The 23,724-nt window shown below is 45.1% G+C and overlaps 1 protein-coding gene and 1 long non-coding RNA gene across 6 annotated transcripts in view; one reads left to right on the forward strand and one right to left on the reverse strand.

Moving 5' to 3' along the window:
* Positions 1-2,581: 2,581 nt before the first annotated feature.
* Tmem212 (transmembrane protein 212) overlaps positions 2,582-23,724 on the reverse strand; it is a 37,530-nt gene continuing 16,387 nt past the window's right edge. The window contains exons 4-5 of one of the 3 annotated variants that reach the window (XM_087630610.1): positions 4,271-4,308; positions 2,582-2,703 (exon numbers count right to left, since the gene is read on the reverse strand). In XM_087630610.1, coding sequence (XP_087486736.1) covers positions 2,658-2,703; positions 4,271-4,308 — 84 coding nt within the window. In that variant the 3' untranslated portion in view covers positions 2,582-2,657. 3 annotated transcript variants of the gene reach the window in all.
* On the forward strand, positions 15,696-22,219 carry LOC102555566 (uncharacterized). Of its 3 annotated transcripts, XR_015671494.1 has the most exons (4): positions 16,906-17,061; positions 19,268-19,355; positions 21,613-21,649; positions 21,749-22,219. It is a non-coding gene; the product is annotated as an uncharacterized LOC102555566 (long non-coding RNA). The 3 variants fall into 3 exon arrangements; XR_015671492.1 differs by lacking the exon at positions 21,613-21,649 and having other exon boundaries at positions 15,696-17,061; XR_015671493.1 differs by lacking the exons at positions 21,613-21,649; positions 21,749-22,219 and adding an exon at positions 20,266-20,363 and having other exon boundaries at positions 16,900-17,061.

Raw genomic sequence — 23,724 nt, forward strand, 5'->3', positions numbered from 1 at the left:
GGAAAGAATTAGACGGCCTGTAATGAACAATAGAAAGGGGAGATAAGGAAGGATATGAAGAAAAGAGAGTTGGATACATGAATCGTAGAATTAAATCTCAATTCTGTTTCAGCTTCCCGGGAGACATGACAACAAGAGTAATGCACTGGACTTCATAGTTTTTATGTTGTAAGAGAACCCAGCCTCGTGAAGCGCTATGTTTTTTTCTTTATATTTCTCTCTGGGAGAAGCGAGTCCGGTGGGAAATCGCAAATGCCGAAGCATCTTTATATTTTGAGGACTTCTGAGGCCCATTCTTCAGTTCACAGTCCAAGTGCTTTTCGCAGCCGTGATGTCCCCTCCCGAGTGCTGGCTGGGTATTTACTTAAAGAGGATAAATCCATTTTGGTTCTCATTCTCTGTCTGCTTGCAACTGCCCTCTCTTTACAATCCCCAGCCAGGCCCCACTGTTTAGGCTCAACCTCAGAGCATTCTTTGAATATTTCCTGAGCCCTCTCTGGTTACCCAGGCCCCTGCCCTCCCTAGTCTTACCAGAGCTAGTCGCTAGGATATTTCTGCAATCCACTACACTCGGCAGGGCATATAACCCTCGTCCATGTTATCTCAGGCGCCTCCTAAGCGTCCCTTGACAAATAAAGTAACTCGAGTCAAATAAAATCTTTGTTGATTGATTGGCCTGAGCAAGGTGCTCTCAGCCTGAGCCTGCTGCGCCCTTCTCTGCCTGAGCTCCCTCCTGTCCAGACTGCTGTTTAAAAAAAAGAAACAAAAAAACAAAAAAAACAACCAGCATTCTTTCCTATCTGTGGCCCAGCTCCATATTTTTCTTCTTCTTCTTCCCTAGGTCTGTGATAGCATCCACTTCCCTGTCTGAAGTCATAATTCCATTGGACTTATCTTTTTCGTGAAATTTGCCAAGCAAAGCATGCGGGGGCTTAACGTTCTACACCAGCACACGTATTTAAAGTTCCAGGATTCTGGACATGACAGCTAATCTTGGCTCCTTTGTTCCATGTGTGGGAAAGCAGAAACCCCCCAAAGGCAAAAGGGTTTGGTTTTCAGTCCCTTTACTGGTGTGTAACTTGGTCAAACTTCTTTACCATTTATCTTCTGTATCATTTGTGTTTTGTGGGCTGGACATTTTTTTTAACAATTATTTATTTGTGTGTGTGCGAGCACACACAAGCTTGCATATACCACAGCATGTGTGGAGGTCAGAGGATAACTTGCTGGTAAGAGTTGTGTCCCAGGGATGAAGTTTCCAAGCTTAATGGAAATTACCCTCACATACTGAGCCTCCCGCTGGGCCCTGGGCTTTTCCAAGTCATTGTGCCATGTTAAGAAGACACAATCTGGTACCCTGTGCATTCTTTATCAGTAATAATTTATGAGCTAATCGAAATCAGTTATCAACACTTACTTTATATTCTCCTCCAATATGAAAAGAATTACTTAATAAACCAGGGTTACATTTTTAAAAAAATGCTAGCCACTTGGGTATTTCAAGGCAGAGATGTTAATAGTTAAGCTGTTTTTCATTGTTCAACACCGGTCTTATTAGAACAGAACCATTTCAATACCTTTCCTCACCTGCCAAGTCCCACAATGCTTTTCACCTGCCAAGTCCCACAATGCTTTTCACCTGCCAAGTCCCACAGTGCTTTTCATCTGCCAAGTTCCACAATGCTCTTCCCTGCTTTAACACTGTGAGCTTTAAAAGTTTGAAGGGATTGATGCTATTACTGTAGAAGACACTGTAATGGAAAGGTCTACCTATGAGGAAGAATCCCCTCTTCTTGGGATGCCAAGTGAGCAACGGAGTCTTGTTTATAAGAAGGTTTCTAGAAGAGAAAAACAAGAGGCTTTTGTCTGAGCTTCTACAAACTGGAGGTGGGCGAAGTGTTCAGAACAAAGCAGTCACCCTGGAAAAATACCGGCAGCTTTGATCTTTCTCCGAGTCTAGAGCAAGGTGAAAGGGTAGTCTTCAATGAGTTTGCTCTGTGTACTTAAGTCAAACGACACTTTCAATATGTGTGAACAAGCACAGTGGTTATTCAGATGGTAAATATACAAGCCCTGGATTTTGTGATCAGGTTCACCAGTGTAAAAATAAATTCCCTTTCCCTATCAAGTTAATTGTAGACACCATAACGACTTAAAAGGAGTGACCAGAGAGTTTAAGAATGCCAATTTGGCAGGGAAAAAATAACCTCAGTAATTATGGGCGTTTTATGTAAAGTTCTGTTTCTTGTGCTTCCTGACCTTACAACAGCTAGAGTTTTCAATAGATCGTGGGGATAGTGACTCATTTAAAGAAGACACCAACCCTCTCCAGGAGAATGAGGGAGAGGTGGAGGGAGAGGATTAGAGTTTTGAGCCATCCTGAGGATGTGTACACCTCTCAGCTATGTGAGATTTCCCGGGGAGCATATCTGTCTCTGCATGGTTCCCACCAAGAATTGTGGAATAACTTCCTGAAACCCAGATTAGAGGGGCCACCTGGTACTGCTCAGTTGCTGGACAGTTGTTCTGTCATGATTGAGACAGCCCTTGTAGTGTGTCACCCATCAAGGAGGCTAGGAAGTGATGTTGTAAAAATGATTTATTGTCAATTTTTTTGAAATATATATTAAAGTGTCAAGGAGCTATGATAGTCTAGCTTAGCTGTAGTCAGTGTTGGTGGCTTCTGTTAACTTCCAGGAGGATCTGTATGGGAAGAACAAAGAAAATTGACGAAAGTGCTAAGACTGTCTTTCAAAGCCATCCTGTAGTCCCTGCTGGGGCATGACAAAGGGAACGGACACTTGGTTATAGGAAGCAGCCACTCAGCCAGCAACAGAGGTATATAACACAGAAGCCAGTTCTCCAAACCTTGTTACCAGAGGTGGGGCAGCAGGGTACTCTGAGGCAGCCTCTCAATGGGTTGGCCAGAGCCTTTAAATCCTTGCCTTGATTCAGTGCTGAACCAGTTGGTTGGAATCCAGGTCAGGCTCTGCCACTGGGGAGGGTAGGAGCAGCACCACAATTGGGCACATGGTACAAGATCATGGAGACAGGCCGAAGCCAAGGTCAGGGTTCCTCCTTACCAAGCCAGCGAGACTCCTATGACCTGTGCTGGTGCCTTGAGGACATCTTTTTTGTCAATGTTTGGGGGTTCCCACTCAGGAGACCCATTTGCCGAAGTTTCATAACCAGACAAATTCTCACACTTAAGTTTCTGGGTATACCCCACAAGGAGTGTCCACATACTCACGGGCTACTTAGGAAAGTCTTGTCATCCACTCAAACCTGCGCCCCAGGACAAGGCCCTTATAGCTGTTCCTGCTGCTTTGAAACAGCCCTTCCTAGAGGGAGGGGTAGGGCAGCTGAAGAAACTCACAGCAAAGTTCTAAGTCTCAAGAGGACCATACAAGTTCAAAGCTGACTCCCCACCCTTCCTAGAGCCTACATAATTAGTGAAGGGTTTCTGGGGAGGCGAGACCCTTCCACGGTGTTGCTGTCAAGTTGTCCAGGGACTGGTACAGTTCCGTTTCTTTGGTCTGCTATTGCCCTCTCTGTCCAGGTGAATAGGCCTCTCTGTACATATCTCTAGACAAGTCAGTACAACCGAGTCCTAAGACAGTTGTCTGAGTCCAAAAAGGGGAGATGTAGCTCTGCCCCAGGCCTGGCAGTTGGACACTGAAGCAAGTTTTAATCCTCCTTCTTCCCCTTGGACCAGCCACAAGACAGTCGATAAATAGTAGTGAACCCCATTATAGGTCTAGGAGGAGCCCTCTCATGTTTGTTCCCCAGATTCCCCCTCCCCTTCTCTCTCCCAACTCCCTCCCTCCCATCCTCTCCCCCCCACTCTCCCCCACTCTCTCTCATTGTGTTCTCTTTTAGCTTCTTCCCTCCCTATCCCTGTTACCCTCTCTTCTGAGGTGCCCTGTCCGAGGATATTAACAAAGAGGCAAGGGCTAAGCTAGGCAGGTCCTTTCTCTGCAGATTCTGGGACTTGCTGTGGCAGCCCCGGCTACTTTATAGTGTTTTGATTTTTTTTTCCTTCATGGAATTGTCATTGCTTCATTGAGCTGCAAAAAAAATGATGTCATACTGTGGGGTCCCAGTCCATTTCCCAGCTGTTAACCTAAGTCCCCTGACCTTTCTTGTCTGCCTGCTCTTGGAGAAAATGAAACACGTTGAAACATATAGGTCAGAAAACCTCAGGAAGGCCTCTGAACCTCCAGGATGGGCTAACTTCTGAGGTACGTTAATGACGCCCACCCAGCCTTACCTGGGTGTCACATCCGGAGCGTGGCGAGGGCCCCCTGTCTGTAAAATGGGGGAAGAAATGAGCTTCAGGTTGTGCCTGCAATTTCCTGACAGAAGCCCTTTCTTCCCATACACTGGGTTTAATTACTAGTGACAATGTTCGATGTAATTCGGGCTCCTCCCACGGTTTTTGCTCCAGGTTTTGTACTAAAGTCTGTGCGAAAACTTAAACCGTAAACGCTGCATTTGTGTCTTCTTGTCTTAGGACTGGTGAGACCTCAGACTGAGTGACATTGTGGAATTACTTCCTGGCATGTCAAAGGCTGAAATTGTCCTGTCAAGAATGACTGTTCTTTTAGGATTGTAGAGAGCCGGGCTGGGCTCGGACTGGATCTTTGCTTTGGTGTAAGTTTTCCTCTGCCAGGAAACCAGTGCTCGCACATCATTTGCATACAGCCAATGAGAGCCGTCTACTGTTCCGCAGAGGTTTTGGAGATTTGTATGACGACATCTTGGAAAAATCTCAGCTGGGGAAAGGCGACTTTTTCCCCCTCTCCCTAAGCCCCATCTTAAATAGTTTCCTTCCCACAGCCCATATGTCCACATTCAAAGTAACCCAGCCCATTCTGCCCGGCCCCTGTCACTAGCTTAGGAATCTCAACAGCCACACGAAACTGGAAATTGGCTGTTTAAAACGAAGGTGCCATATTCGTTCCAGTCTGTAAACTAGACATTTTTTTGGCACACAGCAGTGGAGAATTAACCCTTTTATGTCTCCCAGACAAGGGCACAGTAAAATGCCTGTTCTTTTCTTTGTGACTAGAATGGCAAACTCTAACGTGTTGATACCCAAAGTGGTTATTAACATTGTGAGTGGGGTTCTGGCTAACCAAAGGCATATACTACTGTGCTGTTCCACATAATTCCACGAAAACTGGATATTGTTCAGGGTTCTCAAATGTTTCCCCAGATTTTCTCCCCTCACTTCTAGAAAGCAACTACTGGACTGCCCCGGCCTTAGAGGGTGTGGTAGCAGCCAGAGATGTGGCTTGTTGGTAAAACATCCGAGGGTCACCTTAAATTATTTCAGCACAGAGTAGGACATAAATACTAAAGCAAGATGTAGGTGCAGGAATAAGCAGTGGGCCCTGTACTGAGGGGGAAAGCTCAAATGCTCTTAACTTGGACGTTATCCTAATGGGCCCCTACGTGTGCAATAACCAGACCATGGCTAGAAATCTTATCATTCTATTATGGGGCAGATAACAGTGTGCTGATTGAGGACCCGGGCCTGGGAGACCGTGCACTGGATTGTTAGATAGCAATGTTTCAGCCCTGTGCCCTTGAAGAAGTCATGAAGCCTCTCACAATCACAGATACCACATCTGCAAAACGAAGGCGTTTATGTCTTATGTCTGAAGTGTTATGTCTAAAATGTTTACCCTGAATTTGTCCGTTTTCAAATTAAGTGGAATCCATACTGACTGATGTTTGAAGACATCTACTGAATGTGTTGAATGAAGTCCAAACCCTTGAACTAATACTTACACAGTGCATCTGTGCGATGCGTATAGGCGGGCACGTGCCACAGTGCATGTGTGGAGGTCGTAGGTGTTAGCATTCTGTCTAAGCTCCACCCCCACAGTTACCTGGCAACAGTCAGGTATGTTCCACCCCACGGTTACCTGGCAACAGTTAGGCATGTCTGACACTGTAAAAGGGGCTGCTTGCCCCCTCCTCTGTCTCTTGCTCCCTCTTGTTCTCTCTTGCTCTCTTGCTCTTACCCTCTATCCCCTTTGTCCTCTCTCCCTATTCCCTTTCCCCCTTCTCTACACGCTCATGGCCGGCCTTTCCTCTCCTCTCCTACTCTATTTTCTCTCTCTCTCTCTCTCTCTCTCTCTCTCTCTCTCTCTCTCTCTCTCTCTCTCCCTCTCCCTCTCCCTCTCCCTCTCCCTCTCCCTCTCCCTCTCCCTCTCCCCTCTGCCTTTCTCTGCCCTACTACCCTCTAAACTCTCCTCCCCATGCCCTGAATAACTCTATTCTATACTAAACTGTCATGTGACAGGGGGAAGGGATGTCTCAGCATGGGCCCACTGAGGCACCCCCTTTCCTCAGACCTCTGTAGAACATAATCCCCCCCCCCATCTTTTTATAAACACAACGTTGGTGCTGAACCCTGGGACATGTTCTCTCCCTCCCCATCAAATGAGTTCTGGGACTAGAAATCAGGGCAACAGAACTGATCGCAGTTCTGGCTGCTTAGAGACTCCAAGCTGCACTGGGCTTTCTGGTGGGCATAGAATGCCATTGATTCTTTCAGAAAGACCGAATTAGCAATTCTGGTGACCCCTATTTTACCATGAGGAAATTGAGGTCTGTCTTACAATGGAAGAGGAGGAAGCTTCCCTGTTTATGTCAAAGCCCTGTCGGGTTTCTGATACAGGACACCAGTGTTTTCTGACTGTAATGGGCAGCACTCTCACAGGACAGTCCCTGAGACCTCACTATTCAACAGCCTCCCAGACATGCTGAGGGCGCTAGGGTGGCTCAATGACTCAAACCCAGCACAGGAGCGGTGGAGAGCCACAGACACAAGGCCATGACTAGAGAATCCAGGAAGAACCTTCCTGATCCATCTCAGAAAGGGCATCTCTACTGTAGTCAGCCCATAGCCACATGGAGTGCCTTCTTGGGAATGAGCATATAATGGCCCTGTAGGATGATGTCATACAGGTGAAGGCAGGTACAAGATAGAACGAGGCCTGTCATTGGATGAGAAGGAAGGATGGGTGGGGAAAAGTTTCAAAGTGAGGAGGAGACTGAATCAAGGAAAGGGAGAACGTGGAGGCAGATGTTAAGATTTCTCTGTACATTCACAGGTTGTTATGAATGTTCTTAAGGGATGGATGTGTACAGACCTTTGTGAGTCTAGATGGGCAATTATATCTTATCAATTAGATCAGAGGTGATTGTGTTGTGTGTTCTTTCATGTGGCAAATTAAGTTTAAGAGAGTGTGTGGTGGCTGGAGACACTGGGCTGCCACGGAATTTGGATGTGTGTTTCTGGCATGGTGAAGCCTGCCTTGGGAACTGGACGGGTAGAGAGATTGTTGCCAAGCTCAGAGAGAAGCCATCGGCAGTGTGATGTGGGATGGAGCAGAGCGGGTGAGAGGCTTTGCTGCCTGAGATGAAGATATCTACCAGATATCTTGGGGCATTGCAGTGCCGCCGGACCTAGTGCAGGGTAAAAGACAATACTTTTTATAATTTTACAGCAACATGGCCTCATAGATCTTGGAGCTTTATTGAGAACTTGGTATAAGGTTCTTTCTAACTGCAAAAAGCTTTTTGTTTGCTTGTAAGGTTGTATGTGTGTGTGTGTGTGTATGTGTTGTGTCTGTGCCAGTGTGCAGTTAAAACAGTACGCGTGTGGAAGAAGGTAGACTGCATGTGGGAGTTGGATCTCTCCTTCCATCATGTGGGGCCCAGGGATTGAGGTCAGGTTGTCAGACTTGGGACAAGTCTCTTTACTAGTTGAACTGTCTTGCAGGTCTGCTGATTGGATTTTTAAAATGGGGTCGCATCATACCCCAGGCCAACCTCAAATTCACTATGTGGTAGGATGGCCTTAAACTCCTGATCGTCCTGCCTCTACCTGCAATGAGCTAGAATCTGAGGTGTCATCCTCCCACCCGGTTTTATGGGGAGCCAGGGATTAAAACCATGCCCCACCCATGCTGTCGGTAAAGCATTCTACCAATGAAGGGACAGCCTTAGATCTTAGGTAGATTGATATTAGAGCAAAAACATGAATGAGAAGACAGGCGCTGGGTGGAGGATGATGCTCCCCACGCAGGCCACAATTCCATGTCTTCATTGTGTCGTGAAGATTTAGAGTCGCCTTTGGTGGTAGCAATAAAGAAAAACTGAGAGAAATGTTCCCTAATTTATGTGATACGGGGTTGCTTTCAAATGAAACTCCCCTCACAGAACAAGAAAAATGAAAACGAACCATTCACTGGCTATAAGTGTATATTGTTAATTTACATATTTCTATGGCAACAATAGTACTTCAATTTCTACATCATAATACGGACATTTTTAAATGTCAATGAAAGGACCAAAAATGTGCAAATCTTATTTCAGAAGAGCACAGAAGGTGGGAATTTAAAGAACAAAATTACTTTGTAAATATTTCAAAATAATGACCACAAATAAGGCCAATTGAAGGGGAACGCAGCTTCAACTTTATTGTGCATTCCTTGGACCCTAGGGAGGGGGGAGAAAAGAGAAGTATTTATTCGTACAGTTTATCAAGTGTCGCTTCTGACATTTAATTTAGCTGTTTTTATGTCTCAGAAACCACTGAAGGATGGTCCAAATAACAGTATCATGGACGCACTTAAGGATTTAAGAGGCATTGACAGAGAGAGCCACATTGGTGGTAGTGGTGAAGGGGGTGTCAGAAAGGTATAAAAGAGAAATACGTGTGCAATAAAGACCCTGGCGGGGACACAGCCCAGGCAGGCCATTGCCCTCTGGGCAGGGGCTGTGAGGAAGTGGGCATCTTGGCACTGACTATGTCTCCTGGCCATTTGCTGTTTGTTTTGTCTGGCTTGGCTTGGCTTGAGGCTTTTCAAAAACTAACAGGAGATTAAAGGGAACTGTCAGAAATCTTTAATTGGGAGCCAAGAACTAAGGTTTGATTAGAAGTGAGGGAAGGAAGCGAGCATTTCTTGAGCATTTCTCCAGGACCATGCTGGCCTCTTCTGCTCTTATTAGAAATGGTGTCATTCCTCAGTGGATGAGGAGGACAGGGCTCCCTCCACTTTACAAAGGAGGAAAGTCGAGGCACAGGGGTTTTGATTCTGACTTGCTTAACCCAGCCCAAAAATCCAGATGGGAAGGGTTAGAGGAACAATTAAATCTCGATCTGCCTGAGATCAAGGTGCCAATGAAGAGCTAGAGAGATGGCTCAGTGGGCAATAATCCTTGCTCTGCAAACATGAGGGCCTAAGTTCGAATCCCCAACATCCATGTAAAATGTCAAACGAGGCTGCAGGTGTCTGTAACCCTGGCATTGTGGGGTAGAGACTAATGGATCCTAGGGCTTACAAGCCGCCAAGCGTAGCTAAAGCAGGTAACTTCCAGGTCAGTGACAGATAGACATCTAAAATGATCTGTTCTATCCATAAGCACACGCTCATCTGGGAGCACACACATACACACAGACACAGACACACACACACACACACACACACACACACACATGTACACCCAAACCCGCATGCATACACACATGTGCACACACTCAAACACACACACACCACACACACACACACACACACACACGTACACCCAAACCCGCATGCATACACACACGTGCACACACACGTGCACACACACTCATACATACATACACATATACAAATGCACATAGACAAGCCTGTGTATTCATTCCACCCATACACAATGGCACAGAGCATGGGCTTCCCCTTTATAAAGGCTTTATAAGCCTTTATAATGCTAACGCAGCTCTTCAGACAACTACTGTTCCTTGGGTAGAAATCCCAACTCACTTTCCACTTACAGTCCTTCCTGAAGATTTTTCTTGATTGCATGGCCATAGTAATTTCCCGGTGACAGGCAAATTGTGTTTAGACTGAAAATATGATTGCTGTAGGCTTAAGTGAGATGTTAGCTATATCTAGGAATACATCAAAATGAAATTTAATATTGCAGCCCTCTATCCTTTTGACCCTGTGCTTGTGTTTCTTGCCCCCTTTTTTGTTTTGACAACCACCCTTAAATACAATTTTATCTTATAAATGATGTATATATTTATCCTCTGTCTCTCTTGTTTTAAAGTAGATTGTCTTTTTGTTGTTTGTGAAGTGCTTAAAGGAGGGATCAACACATTTTTCTGCAAGGAGCCGGATGACGCATATTTGAGGTTTAACTGGTCATGTGATCTCTGTCCTGGTACTCAGCTCTGCTACCACGGGGAGAACAGCCTCAGACATGGGATGACTGTCTTCTAACAGGACTCTGTGAACACAGAGGTTCGTGTATGATGGAATGCTCATATGTCATGAAATGTAGATTCTTTTCCTCCATCCATTTAAGAACTATAAGAAATCTTGTTGAACAGTGCCAAAGTTAGAAATTCTAGGAGCATTGCTTCTCGGCCTTTTGGCTAAGATCAAGTGTAGAAATCCTAGGAGCATGTCTTGAATGTTGTCATAATGAGCACACAAGAGCAGAAATGGATGCACTGGATGGACCCCAGCAATGGGGTGAACGCCTCTCTTAGTGTCCAGTGTCTTAATATTTGATGAAATATGCCTTAAAATTTTAAAGGAAAGTTGAAAATTAAATATTTATTTTACATTTATTTAGTGTACATGTGGAGGTGCACACACATGCCACTGTGTGTATGTAGAGGTCAGAGGACACCTTCTGGGAGTTGCTTCTTTCCTATCAAGTGGGTCTTCAGGATTGAACTCAGGGCAGTAGGCCTGGCAATAATCTACCTAATAAACCTTCTCTCTGGCCCAGAAATTAGAGTGTTAACTTTCTTTAACATAACTGAAAACAGTAACAACAAAAACAGTAGCAACAACAACTACTATTCTTAGCTTAGATTCCTAATTTCCCAAAAGGCAATTGGTTAGCTTTGGCACATGGGCTACAGTTTGCCAACTCCTGGTAGAAAGTAGTGCCCAGAACATAGAAGGTGCTCAAGAAATGGAATGTACTGTGATTGTCCCAGTGACAAACCTAATATCCCTGTGTGGTTCCTATTAGTTTCCCCATCATAGGAGAGCAATAGCCAAAATAGCAGGCACTCTGCACTGCCCTGAGGATCTGAAGAGCAGGCAGAATGAGCCGTAAGTGACTTCCCACATGCCCCGTGGACTGAGGAGACCTGCAGTGAACTCTTCTACAAAGAAACCAGTGCATCATTAAATGGGTTGAATGTCTGGTTCAAGTCCATCTAGAACATTGACAGTTTGATTATATGTTTTAGGGGGGATTATGGTGGGGCAAGCCTATATACCTAGTATTGAGGGGGCAGAAGCAAGACCTCATCATGTTTGAGGCAATTCCGGGCTACATTCTGTGTAAAAGGCTTGATTCTGGCCTGCATGACAAGACTGTCTCAGCCACAGCAAACCAATTATTTTACATTTTAAATAGAATTGTTTAGGTGTCGTAGAGACAGCTCAGTTGGTAAGTCTGCGCTTGCAATCCTAAGGACACGTGTTCAGTCTCTATAATGCACATGAAGACAAAAAGCTGTGTACAATGGTACTTGGTCACTACAGAGCTGGGGAGGCAGAGACAGGTAGAAACCTACAGCTACCAACCAGCCAGCCTGCACTACTTAGTGGATTCCAGGACAGGGAAAGACCTTGTCTCAAGAAACAACCTATAAGTACATGGGGATGACACCTACAGATGCTGTTTGGTCTCTACATACATGCACACACATGCATCTGCACACATATGAACATGTACATACATGAAGGCTCACGCCTAAACACATGCACACAGAGGAAGAATCCTTGCAGCCTTCTGGGGAGATTTGTTTCATCTGTTTACTGCTTTGTGCTAGAGCTGATTAAGCTACCGTCCATCTTAATTATCTCCTTGACGTCATTGATAGAACTGCCATGCTCTTTGGAAAAGAAAAAAATGGAATAAGAAACACTGATGCAAAAATTCAAGTAAAAACAGCATAAAAATGATGATCCCTCTTGACAGTATGCCTCGAGATTATTTTCACTAAGCCTTTAGATGACATTTTTCTGCCTAACACGCCAAAGGAGGGCATCAGGGCACATTTTTCTTCCTTAAAAGGAAAAAAGATGTTGAAGACAGAGTTAGGTTTTCGGTCTAAGTCAGACAAGTACAGCAGGATAAACAATGTGTTATTTGCATCGATGGACCCACAAATACTAATTTGATAATTTTCTAATGTTTTTATTTCTTTATAAAACAAATGTAGAGAGGCACGGCCATGCATACCTGTAACTTAGCATTTGGGAGGTAGAGGAGGATTAGGAGTTCAAGATCAGCCTCAACTACAAGGAGACTCTGACTCAGAGCAACAATAGCAGCAGCAATCACGGCAAAAAGCCCACTTCCTCCATACCTACTGTGGTGGTTTGAATATGCTTGGCCCATGGGTAGTGGCACTGTTGGGAGGTGTGTCCTGGTTGGAGGAAGTGTGTCACTTCGTAGGTGGGCTCTGAGGACTTCTAGTGCTCAAGCTCTGCCCAGTGAGGAAGAGAAGCCCTCTTCCTAGCTGCCTGCAGAAGAGTCTCATCCTGGTTGCCTTCAGATCAAGATGTAGAACTCTTATCTCCCCCAGCCCCAGGTCTGCCTGCCTGGACACTGTCATGCTTCCTGCCATGATGGTAATGGACTGAACCTCTCAAACTGTAAGCCAGCCCCAATTAAATGTTTTCCTTTATGGGAGTTGCCCTGGTCATGGTGTCTCTTCACAGCAATAAAAACCTAACTAAGACACCTACTAAATTGTAATATAACTAAGTAATAAATAATACGTTTGGCCAAACCTTAAAACATATGGCGGCTTCCATTGATATTTGAGTATAACATTTAATTGTCATTCTAAATTTTAGCCAGTCTGCAAAATTTATACACACACACACACACACACACACACACACACACACACACACACACATATCACTACAAAATTTCTCCCAAACATGTTTCAGACCAATACTCAATTTAATGTTAATGACATGGACTGTCACTTCCTGTATGATGAAAGTAAACAGTTGCCTAATATTTTGCATGTTATTATACTAAATTTATTTTTAATGTAATCCTAAATAATGTAAACTATAATAAAATGATAAGATTATTGTTTTTATGAATTCTTTTACTGTATTTTTCAATGTTAAGGATTTTTAATAAGGTTAATCATCACTGTGAAAGGGTTTTGACCAGAGCCATCTAGTTTACTTTGGTTTATAGAGAAGAGGAGGGGGAGGCCCCACGAGGAAGTGAATGGCTCAGTTGATCAGAACAAAAGATATGGCTCAGGACAGAGTGCTTCCCTCACGAGGCAAGGACATTGGTTCAACCACCAGAACCCCTAACAAAGTTCAGAGCTTTGTGGTGGACATTGGACAAGTGGACATAGGAAGATCCTTGGGGCTCACTGACCAGCCAGTGAGCTCTAGGCCAGTGCGAAACCTTGTCTTAAAGCTGACATTCCTGAGGATGACATCTGATGTGTCCTATGAGCTTCTCTCACACATACGCACAGAGAAACATGCACAAATATACATTAAAATGATTTTTAAAAACCATAGGTTTGCTGACCAACTGGAGAGGGATAAATAGAAGGAGTCACTTGTTCTGCTGTGCTGCCAGTTTTGAAGATTTCAAGAAAATAGATGGCCAAGAAAGATCGGAATCCTTTTCAATGAATCTTTCCACTTTGCTTGGGCATTTTCTTGGATTTCTGTTGACGATGTTATACTCTTTTGACTTCCTTTCTTCCTTCCTTCCCCTTCCTCCTCCCTTAGATAAAACCTTGCTGTAAGTCCCAGGCTTCCCTCAAAAATGTACCCAGGTTATCTCATCGCTTAAGTTCTGGGATTGTAGCATATACCACCACATACCACTTGAAAGGTTTCAAAAAATATTTTATGCACATGAGTGCTTGCCTGCATGCATGTTTATACACCATGTGTATAGAGTGCCTGTGGAGGCCAGACATGGCCATTGGAGTGCCTGAAGCTGGAGAGACAGACAGTTGTGAGCTGCCATGTTGGTGTTGGGAATAAAACCTGGGTATCTGGAATGGCAGTCAATGGTCTTAACCACAGAGGAATCTCTGCAGCCCCCAGTTTGAAGTGTTTAACATGTACTCATCCCTTGTTACACCAGAGGATTGGTTCTAAGGCTGCCCTCAGATAAAAAATCCAGATGAGAAAAATCTAAGGCCCAGATAGAAAAAAATCAGTAGTGAAGATTATTACTTCAATTGACAATCTCCCAAAGTGGGATCTTTTTTTTAAAAAAAATTAATTTTACAATCAGACATTATCCTAGGAGTGAGAAATCAGTGAGAATTATCATGGCCTCTGCCCATCAAAGTCTATCAGGATGCAAAACATGAAGGAAATGTTAACACTTCGTGGGGCACCTGCATGGAGTGCAGAGTTAGCACAGGAGTGGATGGGTCTGCTGGCTTCAGAAATGGCAGGAAGGAAAAGCAACTCAGACTCAGCCCTAAATGGAAGCTGGGCCATAGTCTGTTCCACTCAAGTCTGGGGAATATCAGGGAAGATGGATGGAAATCTCGTCAGAGGCAAATGTCAGAGAGCACCGGGAAACAGAGTCTTCTGCACATGACAGAACTGAGGCATTCCTGAACTCACGGCAGCTAGGATGGTCTGACTAAGGTCAAGCCAGATACAAGATCCAGCCAGTCAACATTCCAGCATGGATGAGAGGTGCTCACAAGGCCCCACCCCTAGCTGAGAAACTACTGGGAGAGGAAGAGTTGTTTTATTTTTTTTCAAGGTTGTTGCCTATGGTAGGTGACCCAAGCTCCAGTTAATAGCCCAGCATCCAAGTGTATATAGCCTGTAATGATTATGTAGAATGAGGGAGGAGGAGGAGGGAGAGGAGGAAGAGGAAGAAGAGGAAGAAAGGGAGGAGGAGAAATGAAATTGGGAGGGGGGTCAGAGGAGGGGGAGCAGAGGGTTCATATAATACACACACACACACACACACACACACACACACACACACACACACACACACTGAGTTAACATATGCAATTTCAAAAGAAAAATCCTCTCAAAACTTGTAGAGAGATTAACAGAGACAACCCCTGCGTCCAAGAAACTCCCAGGATCAGAGAAGACTCAGATGCATCATGATAGCCTGAACATGAAGGGTTGACCTAGAAGGATGTTGCCTCAGTCCGTGCTCTATGGCTGTGCAGAGACACCCTGACCATGGCAACTCTTATAAAAGAAAGCCTTGAACTGGGGCTGGCCTACAGTTTCAGAGGCTCAGCGCACTCTCACCACAGCAAGAAGCACGGCAGCATGAAGGCAAACATGGTGCTGGATGGAGGAGCAGCTGAGAGTTCGACGCCTGAATCCACTGGTGTCAGGAAGAGTCAGACTCTGAGCTTGGAATGGGCTTTTTGGAAACCTCAAAGGCTATCCCGCCCACACCACTCTGAGCTTGGAATGGGCTTTTTGGAAACCTCAAAGGCTATCCCGCCCACACCTTCTAATCCTTTCTGGTAGTGCCACTCACTCGTGACTAAATATTTAACTCTATGAGCCTATGGGGGGCATTTACCTTCAAACCTCCACAGATCTAAAGGCAGGGAGTGATAAAAACAGATTGGAACTTGATAGAGATCATTCTAGAACCCAGCTAAACCTAGAGTGTGAGAAGGCCGAGTGCAAAACCTAACCTAGAAATCAGCGCTGAGGGAAGGTAGCAGTGGAGAACCTTTAGATTCTAGTTGTCAGGATTTGGTAGCTGATCTGATGCGTAAGTAGTCTTGAAGGGTGTCTGACCTCTGGCCAAGCCCAGTGTCACCTGAGAGGAGTCCCCACTTGAGCTCCATCAACACCTTGAGGATCAGTTGATGCGCCTGTGAACACCTAGGAGAAATATCCAGGAAATAGACAATTGTGTGGCTTGTTAGAATAGGACAGGTTCTAAAAACGGAGGTGTGAATCTTTACACCCGAGGTCCTGAGGCAGCAGCATCCTAAGGAGTAACCTAAGTAGAGGAGAGGAGACTGGGTGGAACCATGGGCTGCTGCAAGATATCAGGAGGAGGTGCTCTGTGCAGGAAGTGGCCAAGGAGCATGCATATTGGCAAGGATCCATGGGATCTGGCAGCCCTAGAGTCCTTAGCTGAGCTCTTTTTCATGGGAGCAGGAAAACACAGATGTAATTGTGGTGGTGACTACTGACAGTATTACAGACAGATCTAGAATCATCTGAGCATGTCTGCAAGCGGGTTTCCAGATTGGATTAACCAAGATACTCTGTGTGGGGAGCATCACCTCACGGGCGGCAGTCCGGCACTGAAAAAAAGATATCGAGAGCTGAGCATCGACATTCGTCTCCCTGCTTCCTGACTGCAGGCACAGTGAAGCCAACTACCTCACATTGCTGCTGTGATTTTCCCATCATGCTCTCAAACTGAGCCCAAACCTTCCTCTCTTCATGCGCTTTTGTCGGGCATTCTGTCAAACAACAGGAAAAGAAACAAATGCAAAAACCATTACCTAATACTCTCTTAAAATCTTTACAAACCATGGAACTGAGTGCTGAACTTGTTCTGAGTTCAAGGGCGAGGCACCATGTGTATGGACTACGTAAGTCTGGAGGATTTCAGGACTCGTTTGGCTGGATGTGCCGGCCTCTGCTTTCTCTTTGGTACTCACAATGGCTCTTTATTGATGATGAGATATTTGACACTGAGTGTTTTACCCTGTTAAGAATATGACTCATTCAATTCAGTCATTCAGTTTCATCTCTCACGATTCTTTCGCATCTGTGTGCGCCTCCCGTATCTCCATGGTAACCATTGCTGAGTCCTCTGGGTTCTATCTTCTGAATACTCTACGATGCTTAATCTTGGTTGCCTACTTGTTTGGATTAAAAGCCATCAAGAAAACTGACACATCACACTTCTAGGCATGGACATGAGAGTGTTTTTCAAAGAGAATTATCATACAGATCAGTGACTCTGGGGGTGTGTGTGGAGGAGGAGCTGCCCTTGAAGGTGGGTAGAACTATCCAATGGGCTCAGGGCATAGATGAAACAAAGTGGCGAGGGCATGCCCCGCCCTTCTGCTCTCAGTGCTGCTGCTGTTGAACTCCAGATGTTTGAGCCACTTTCTTGCCTTGAGAGTTTAGGAAGTTTCCAAACTACACAAAGTTTACAAAGCATACGACGTTTACAAAGGGAATCCACAGCAGGGAAAGTCTTCTCTACCACTTCAGTGGGGAGAATTTACAACATAGTCCATGTACTTTAGTCTCTGTTAGTCAGGAGAGCAAGGACACGTTCTGTTTCTTTCTCTCCCTCTGGCTTTACCATAACTTACGGTAAATGGACACTGGGAAGTGAGTTTGAATATCTGAAGCAGTAGTTTGAGTACATGTATGGGGACATTTAAGAGAAGGCTGTCTTCAGAAGGTAAAGGGGCTCTGATTGGAGTCTATACCTGATGCCATAGTCTCCTTTTCTGCTTGCAACATGAGATTAGTTTACAACATAAGAAAGGAAAGGGATGTCATATTTGTTTTTCATTTTATAGTGTAGTTATTTTAGGGTGCAGCATGGGGCTTTTACGGCTTAAAATATCACACACATGCACACGCACACTGCGCACACACGTATATATACACATCTATATATTGTATATATATATACACACACACAACACGTGTGTGTGTGTGTGTGTGTGTGTGTGTGTGTGTATCTGTCTGCATCCTGGAGCTGGAGTTATAGGAAATGGTGAGCTGCCTGGTGTTGGTGATATGAACCAAACTCAGGTCCTCTGGAAGAGTTGGAACTCATATTGTCTGCTGACCCCTCTCTCTGGCCTTGACTTTTAATTTTTAAAGATGTTTGACTATAAAGAGCAGGCTGATTCAAATTCATGATCTTCCTGCATCCGAATTTTGCTTATTGGGATTACAAGAATGTATCACATGGCTGAGAAAGTATTATCTATATATGCACATACATTTAAATTTAAATGTAGATTCCACATGTGAAAGAAAACATGTGGCGTGTCTCTCTGTGGATCTGGCTTGCTTTTCTTAGCATGATGTCAGATCTATCTATTCTTGCGATGGCTATGACTTCGTTTTTCTTTACAGTCAGATAACATTTCATGTGTACGTGTACCATAGTTTCTTCATCCATGCATCTGTTGATGGGCACCTAAGCTGAAGTCAAAACCGGTTAGCTGTGGGTCGTGCAGCACTAAGCACGTGTGGGTATCTCTCTGCTGACTCCAGACTGTTCGCGTTTATACCCGGGAGAGGCACAGCTGGGCAATATGGTGGTTCTGCTTTTAGACTTGGGGAAGACTCCATGCCAATTTCCATAGTGGCTGCCCCAGTGTACATCCTCACAGTAGTCCGAGCTTCCTCTTTCCCCAAGTCCTCACCAGTGCATGCTGCTGCTGTTTGATGATGGCCGTTCTGGGTGTTTCGAGGTGCAATCTCAGCAACGGTCTAAACTCACGTCTCCCCGATGGCTAAGGATGCTATGCTGTGTTTAAATAGTCAGGGCACACCTGTGTCTTATTTTGGAGGATGTCAATTCAGCCCACTGGCCCACTTGCTGATTACATGAGTTTTTGGGTATTTACTTTCTACATTTCTTTCTATATTCTAGATTGCTTGGCGAATAGTGGGCAAAGATTCTTTGCTATGCCATAGCCTGTCTCTTCTTTCTGTTGATTATGTAGTGAAAATATTTTAAAACTGCCCCTCCTCCTCTTCTTGGTTTTCAAATAAACTGGAGATATGCCCCTTATGTATTTAATAATATAGTGGAAAGTTGTTTGCTTTCCCAGAGAGCCAACATGAAATGTTTTGTCAGTTTGATATGACAGATTGACTATTGGGTAAGGAAATGTTTTGCTCTAAAGTGGTTGAAGTCAATAAGTAAATAAAAGGAGAGTGGTTGGAGAGATCTGAGGAGCTGTGGGTTGACATGTGCTTGTCATGTGAGTACTGCTCTGAGCATGTCATGTGTCATGGGCTGGCACTGTACCTCAGCAATGTGATGTAACTTCGGGGCACAACAGCGGCTTCAAACGGGGAAAGAGACACGCATTCCTCCAAGAACAAACCAAACAAAACCTCCTCCTCTTCTACTTGCTTTCATATAGTGTTCCCTTCTGAGATCTCAGAGTACTGTGTCTGAATAATGTGTCAGAAGAAATGAAATTTTTATTTCAATGTCACAGACTGTGAGAGATCCGGAATGATCCCTGGAGGCTGCCTGTCCAGAAGCTGGGGTCCTAAAGACAAGGCAGCACACTCCATAGATGACTGGTGAGTGCTTACAGAGCAACACAGCCCACGGTCTCTCCCACATCCTCTGGCCTGTGAGCAGGGGAGAGTCACTCCTCATGCCCGTGATCCTGTTCTCACCCTAATTACGTCTCTGGCTTTCTCCGTCTTTGGCTATAGGGAGTGGACTCAGACATCCTGGAACAGCTCCCCAGGTTTCTGTAATACAATGTAAAGCAGCAAACCCACACTGGTCCCTCCTGTCCCCTTTTTAGCTCCATTATAATCACCAGGGGATCTAAGTGTAGCTATAGCGTTCCTTGAATTCCTTCACAGTTCTAGAGAATTGGGGTCTTTGAGATTTTAAATGAAGATTCTACTTTGTGATATGAGTGTATTATATGCACACATGAATGTGTTTGTGGGTGTAAACACACATGCATGTGCAGGGATGAACACTTGCCGGTGTGTGTGAGAGGTAAAGGGGCCTACCTGCGGAGGCCAGAGGTAAAGCACTGGGTGTCCTCCTGGATCATTTTCTACCAGCTTGCCAATTCAGCCAGGCTGGCATGCTGGTAGACTGCAGGAATCTCTCTCCTGCTCAGTGACCAGTGTGCATAAGTTTGCCCAGTGACCGGCAGGCACAGGTATATATTGTACCCAGACCTTACAGGGGTGCTGGGGATCAAGGCTCAGCTTCTTATGCTGACATGGCAGCACAGTATTAGCTGAGCCATCTCCTAGTTCCCAAAGTTCTACTTTTTAATAAAACAAACAAACAAACAAACAAACAAACAAACAAAACCCTATTGTTTTAAATATTTTCTTTTCTTCTCCTTTGCTTGCTCGTCTTTCTTTCACCTCCCCTGCTCCCCTTCCTTCCTTCCTCCTTCCTTCCTTCCTTCCTTCCTTCTTCCCTTCCTTCCTTCCTTCCTTCCTTCCTTATACTCAGAATTGAACCTAGGGCCTCACACACAATGGGCAAGCACTGTACAGGTTACATCCCCAGGCTTCTAGTCAGTCTTTTTCAGAAATTAAAGCAGAGTTTCCCTAAGTTGTCCAGACTGGCCTTGAACTCATTCTGTAGCCTTGAACTGTCTTACTGCCCCTCCAGTCCACCCCACCCACCCCACCTCCACCCAACTCCCACCCACCCTGCCCCACCCCCACCATGTAGCTGTCACCAGGCCTTGCTTATTTTCAATGTGTTTAATATCTATTCAAACTTATTAATTAATAATATTTCAAATTATGATTTGGAAAAAAGGAAAAAAATAAGCCACCAGGATATTTCCTGATAAAAGGTGAGACTGAGGACCTGGCAAACGGCAACAGGCAGTAGCTTAAGATGATCGGGAAAACCGAGCTAGCAAGCGTGGAGCTCTCTAGTCCCTCCACTCTAGTTCACTACAAGAACCGCACTCATCTCCGTGGCCCTTGTAAGCTGCTGCTCTCCTTGGGGTGTCCTACCTATTCAGTGATACAAGCACCCTAAGAACATAGACTGTTCACCAGTGGGAAGCCCTCAGAAAGCTGTCATCCGAGAGTGAGGGAGGCCTCAGCAAGGTCACAGAGCAGTGGGATCCTCCACACCCTCCCTGAGAGGGTATGGCAGTCAGTGGCCTACATTCCAAACTCAGTGTCCTTGTCTGTGAAATGGACACATGAACTTGTGAGCACTGAGTGATAAGCAAAGCACACGCAGCTAGCTAGTACCTACAGCTAACTAGTACCTGTAGTTAGCATCTGCAGCTAGCTTTTAACTACAGCTAGTACCTGTAGCTAGTTCCTGCAACTAACTGGCAGTTACAGCTAACACTTGAAGCTCGTGACCTCAGCTGGTAATTGGCTGGTAAACAACAGTTGCTGTTACTTTCCTGTGACCAGTCTTCATGCTGCTGCTCTCTTGAAGAACTTGAGGTTGTAGAAGTGGTAATACCCACATTGTGATTCTCCCCTCCCCCCCGTGTGTGTGTGTGTGTGTGTGTCTTTTCTCTCTCTCCCTGTCTCTCTCCTCTCTTTTCTCTGTCTCTCTCCTCTCTTTTCTCTCTGTCTCTCTGTCTCTGTTTCTCTTCCCCTGTGTGTGTGTCTTTTCTCTCTCTCCCTGCCTCTCTCCTCTCTTTTCTCTCTGTCTCTCTGTCTCTCTTCTCTCTGTCTCTCTCTCCCCCTCCCCATCTCCTCCCCACTCTCACTATGGCACGTGTGCGCCATGCAAGTATGTGTGTGCATGCACATGTGGAGGCAAGAAGTTTACGTAGCTAGCTTCTTCTATCTCTGTCCACCTTACCCTTTGAGACAGGTCTCTCTCTGGACCTGGAGCTCCGTGTTTCAGCTAGGTCAGCTATCCGGCGAGCCCCAGGGATCTGCCTGTCTCTGTGTAAGCACTTTATCCCACCCCCACCCCGAGCCATCGCTAGTCCCCATCATTCTTCTAGATTCTGATTTCTCCACTGGCTAATCTGAGGACAACACAACAGACATCAAGAGGGAGAAGTACAGTGGACTTCAACTCCTACAAGGGCCTACTCAAGTCAACCCAACTCTCTCTGCCTAAGGAGGTACAGTTCCCTGTATTTCTACAGAGATCAACTTGAGGCCTCAGGCCCTAAGCAAGAGTTATAGATGAAACCCCTCACCCGTGTCTCTGTAAGCAAACCCCATCAAGCCCATCAAACCAAGAAAAGAACTGAAGTCGTGAAAGCAGAAGCCTGGCTAGCTGGAAGATGTGGGAGTCAGTGGGCAGGGACGAGAGGTAATAGGGTGACATAATCAAAGTGGATTTTACCCACTATGAGCACATCACAATGAACTGTTACGGTGTGTAAGTACTATATTCTGACATATATGTGAATGATATGTGAAATAAATTAAATAAGATGATTACTAAAAGTCATTGATAACCACTACGAATGGCAATCTTTTTTTTTTTTTTTTGGTTCTTTTTTTCGGAGCTGGGGACCGAACCCAGGGCCTTGCGCTTCCTAGGTATGCGCTCTACCACTGAGCTAAATCCCCAGCCCCTACGAATGGCAATCTTAAGTGTCATTTTCAAAAACAATATATTCTGTCTGTTTCAAAAACAATATATTCCATTTCAAAGTACACTTACAGAAGCTGGGCGTGGTGAACCATATCTGTCATCCCAGCACATCAGAGGCAGAGGCAGGGGGATTTGCCAGCCCCATCTACATTATGAGAGCCTGTCTCAAAATACCTCCCTAATATTTGTACTGTTGCAGAGAATTAATGATGCTCAAGACATGCGCCATTACATGGCCAGCTCATCTGTCTCCTGCTACGGGAAAGAACTGCGGGTTAATAAATGTTTTGCTCAAGTGTCTTTAAATTACACCTGAAGGGTTTACCGGCATCTTTTCTGTGAGGCAAGCATCTCCATTCATTAGAAAAAGTAAAACCATCACCTCACACGACAAGAGGGGGAAATGTTTTCCCTCCCCTTTTCATTAAAAAAAGCCACAAAGCATAACAAAAAATAATGAAAGGAAAATAAAAGGAGACACCCCATCTGGATGGCTGGCGGAGGGCGCAGTTGAGGGAATGGCTGCAAGGTGTCAGAAATCCTGATCCTTATTTTCCCATAGCTGCATTACTGATTGGACCGAGAATGCTGATAATTGCTGTGTTTCTGGATCAGTTGTCCAATGTAAGTTGTGTGTGATGTGGGCCGCGCGGGGGCCACGCAGGGCTACGCGGGGCTGCTGCGCCAGGCTGCTGCGTGGGGCTGCTGGGCCATCCTATTTTTGCAGTCCTTGGCACATGGCCCCTGGAGACAGAAAAACTGCAGGTCAGAAAGGTCTTCATGCTTCTCAGAGTCATCAAATGCTCCCCACCTCCTGCAAATATTTCTCAGTGTGACTCTGTGGGGATTGCCCCGCCCTTTATCTGTGTGACCTGTAACAAGATGACCTCGATCCTATTGAACACCGTTGGGGGTGGGTCGGGGTTGGGGATGCCCTCAGGAGTGCCTGGCTCATTTCTGAAAGCAGGAACTTAACAGGAAAAACCCCTGAAGGACAGCACTGGATGCCAGAGCCAGAGGCCGCCACCTCCACTTCCTCCATCTTCCTTCAGACCATTGCTTGCTGTCTTTACCTTTCTCTGTTTTTCAAATGTAATTAATATTTCTTGGAGAATTGTATACGTTTACAACGTATTTTGATCATTGTTTTCTCGTTTTAAAAAACCAAATCCTCCCGACCCTCAAATTTCGTGATAGGTTTTTTTTTTTTAGTTTTGGAAGAATATTGATTTTTCAAAATGACACTTAAGACTGCCATTCGTAATGGTTATCAATTTTTTTTGGTAATCTTATTTATCTCACATATCATTTGATACCACAATGCAGAGTCTACTGTACAGGGATCTGTGTTTCCTCTTTCAAAAGCTGTGG

Source organism: Rattus norvegicus, chromosome 2, assembly GCF_021556685.1.
Source record: "Rattus norvegicus strain SHRSP/BbbUtx chromosome 2, alternate assembly SHRSP_T2T, whole genome shotgun sequence".
Taxonomy (NCBI): Eukaryota; Metazoa; Chordata; class Mammalia; order Rodentia; family Muridae; genus Rattus; species Rattus norvegicus.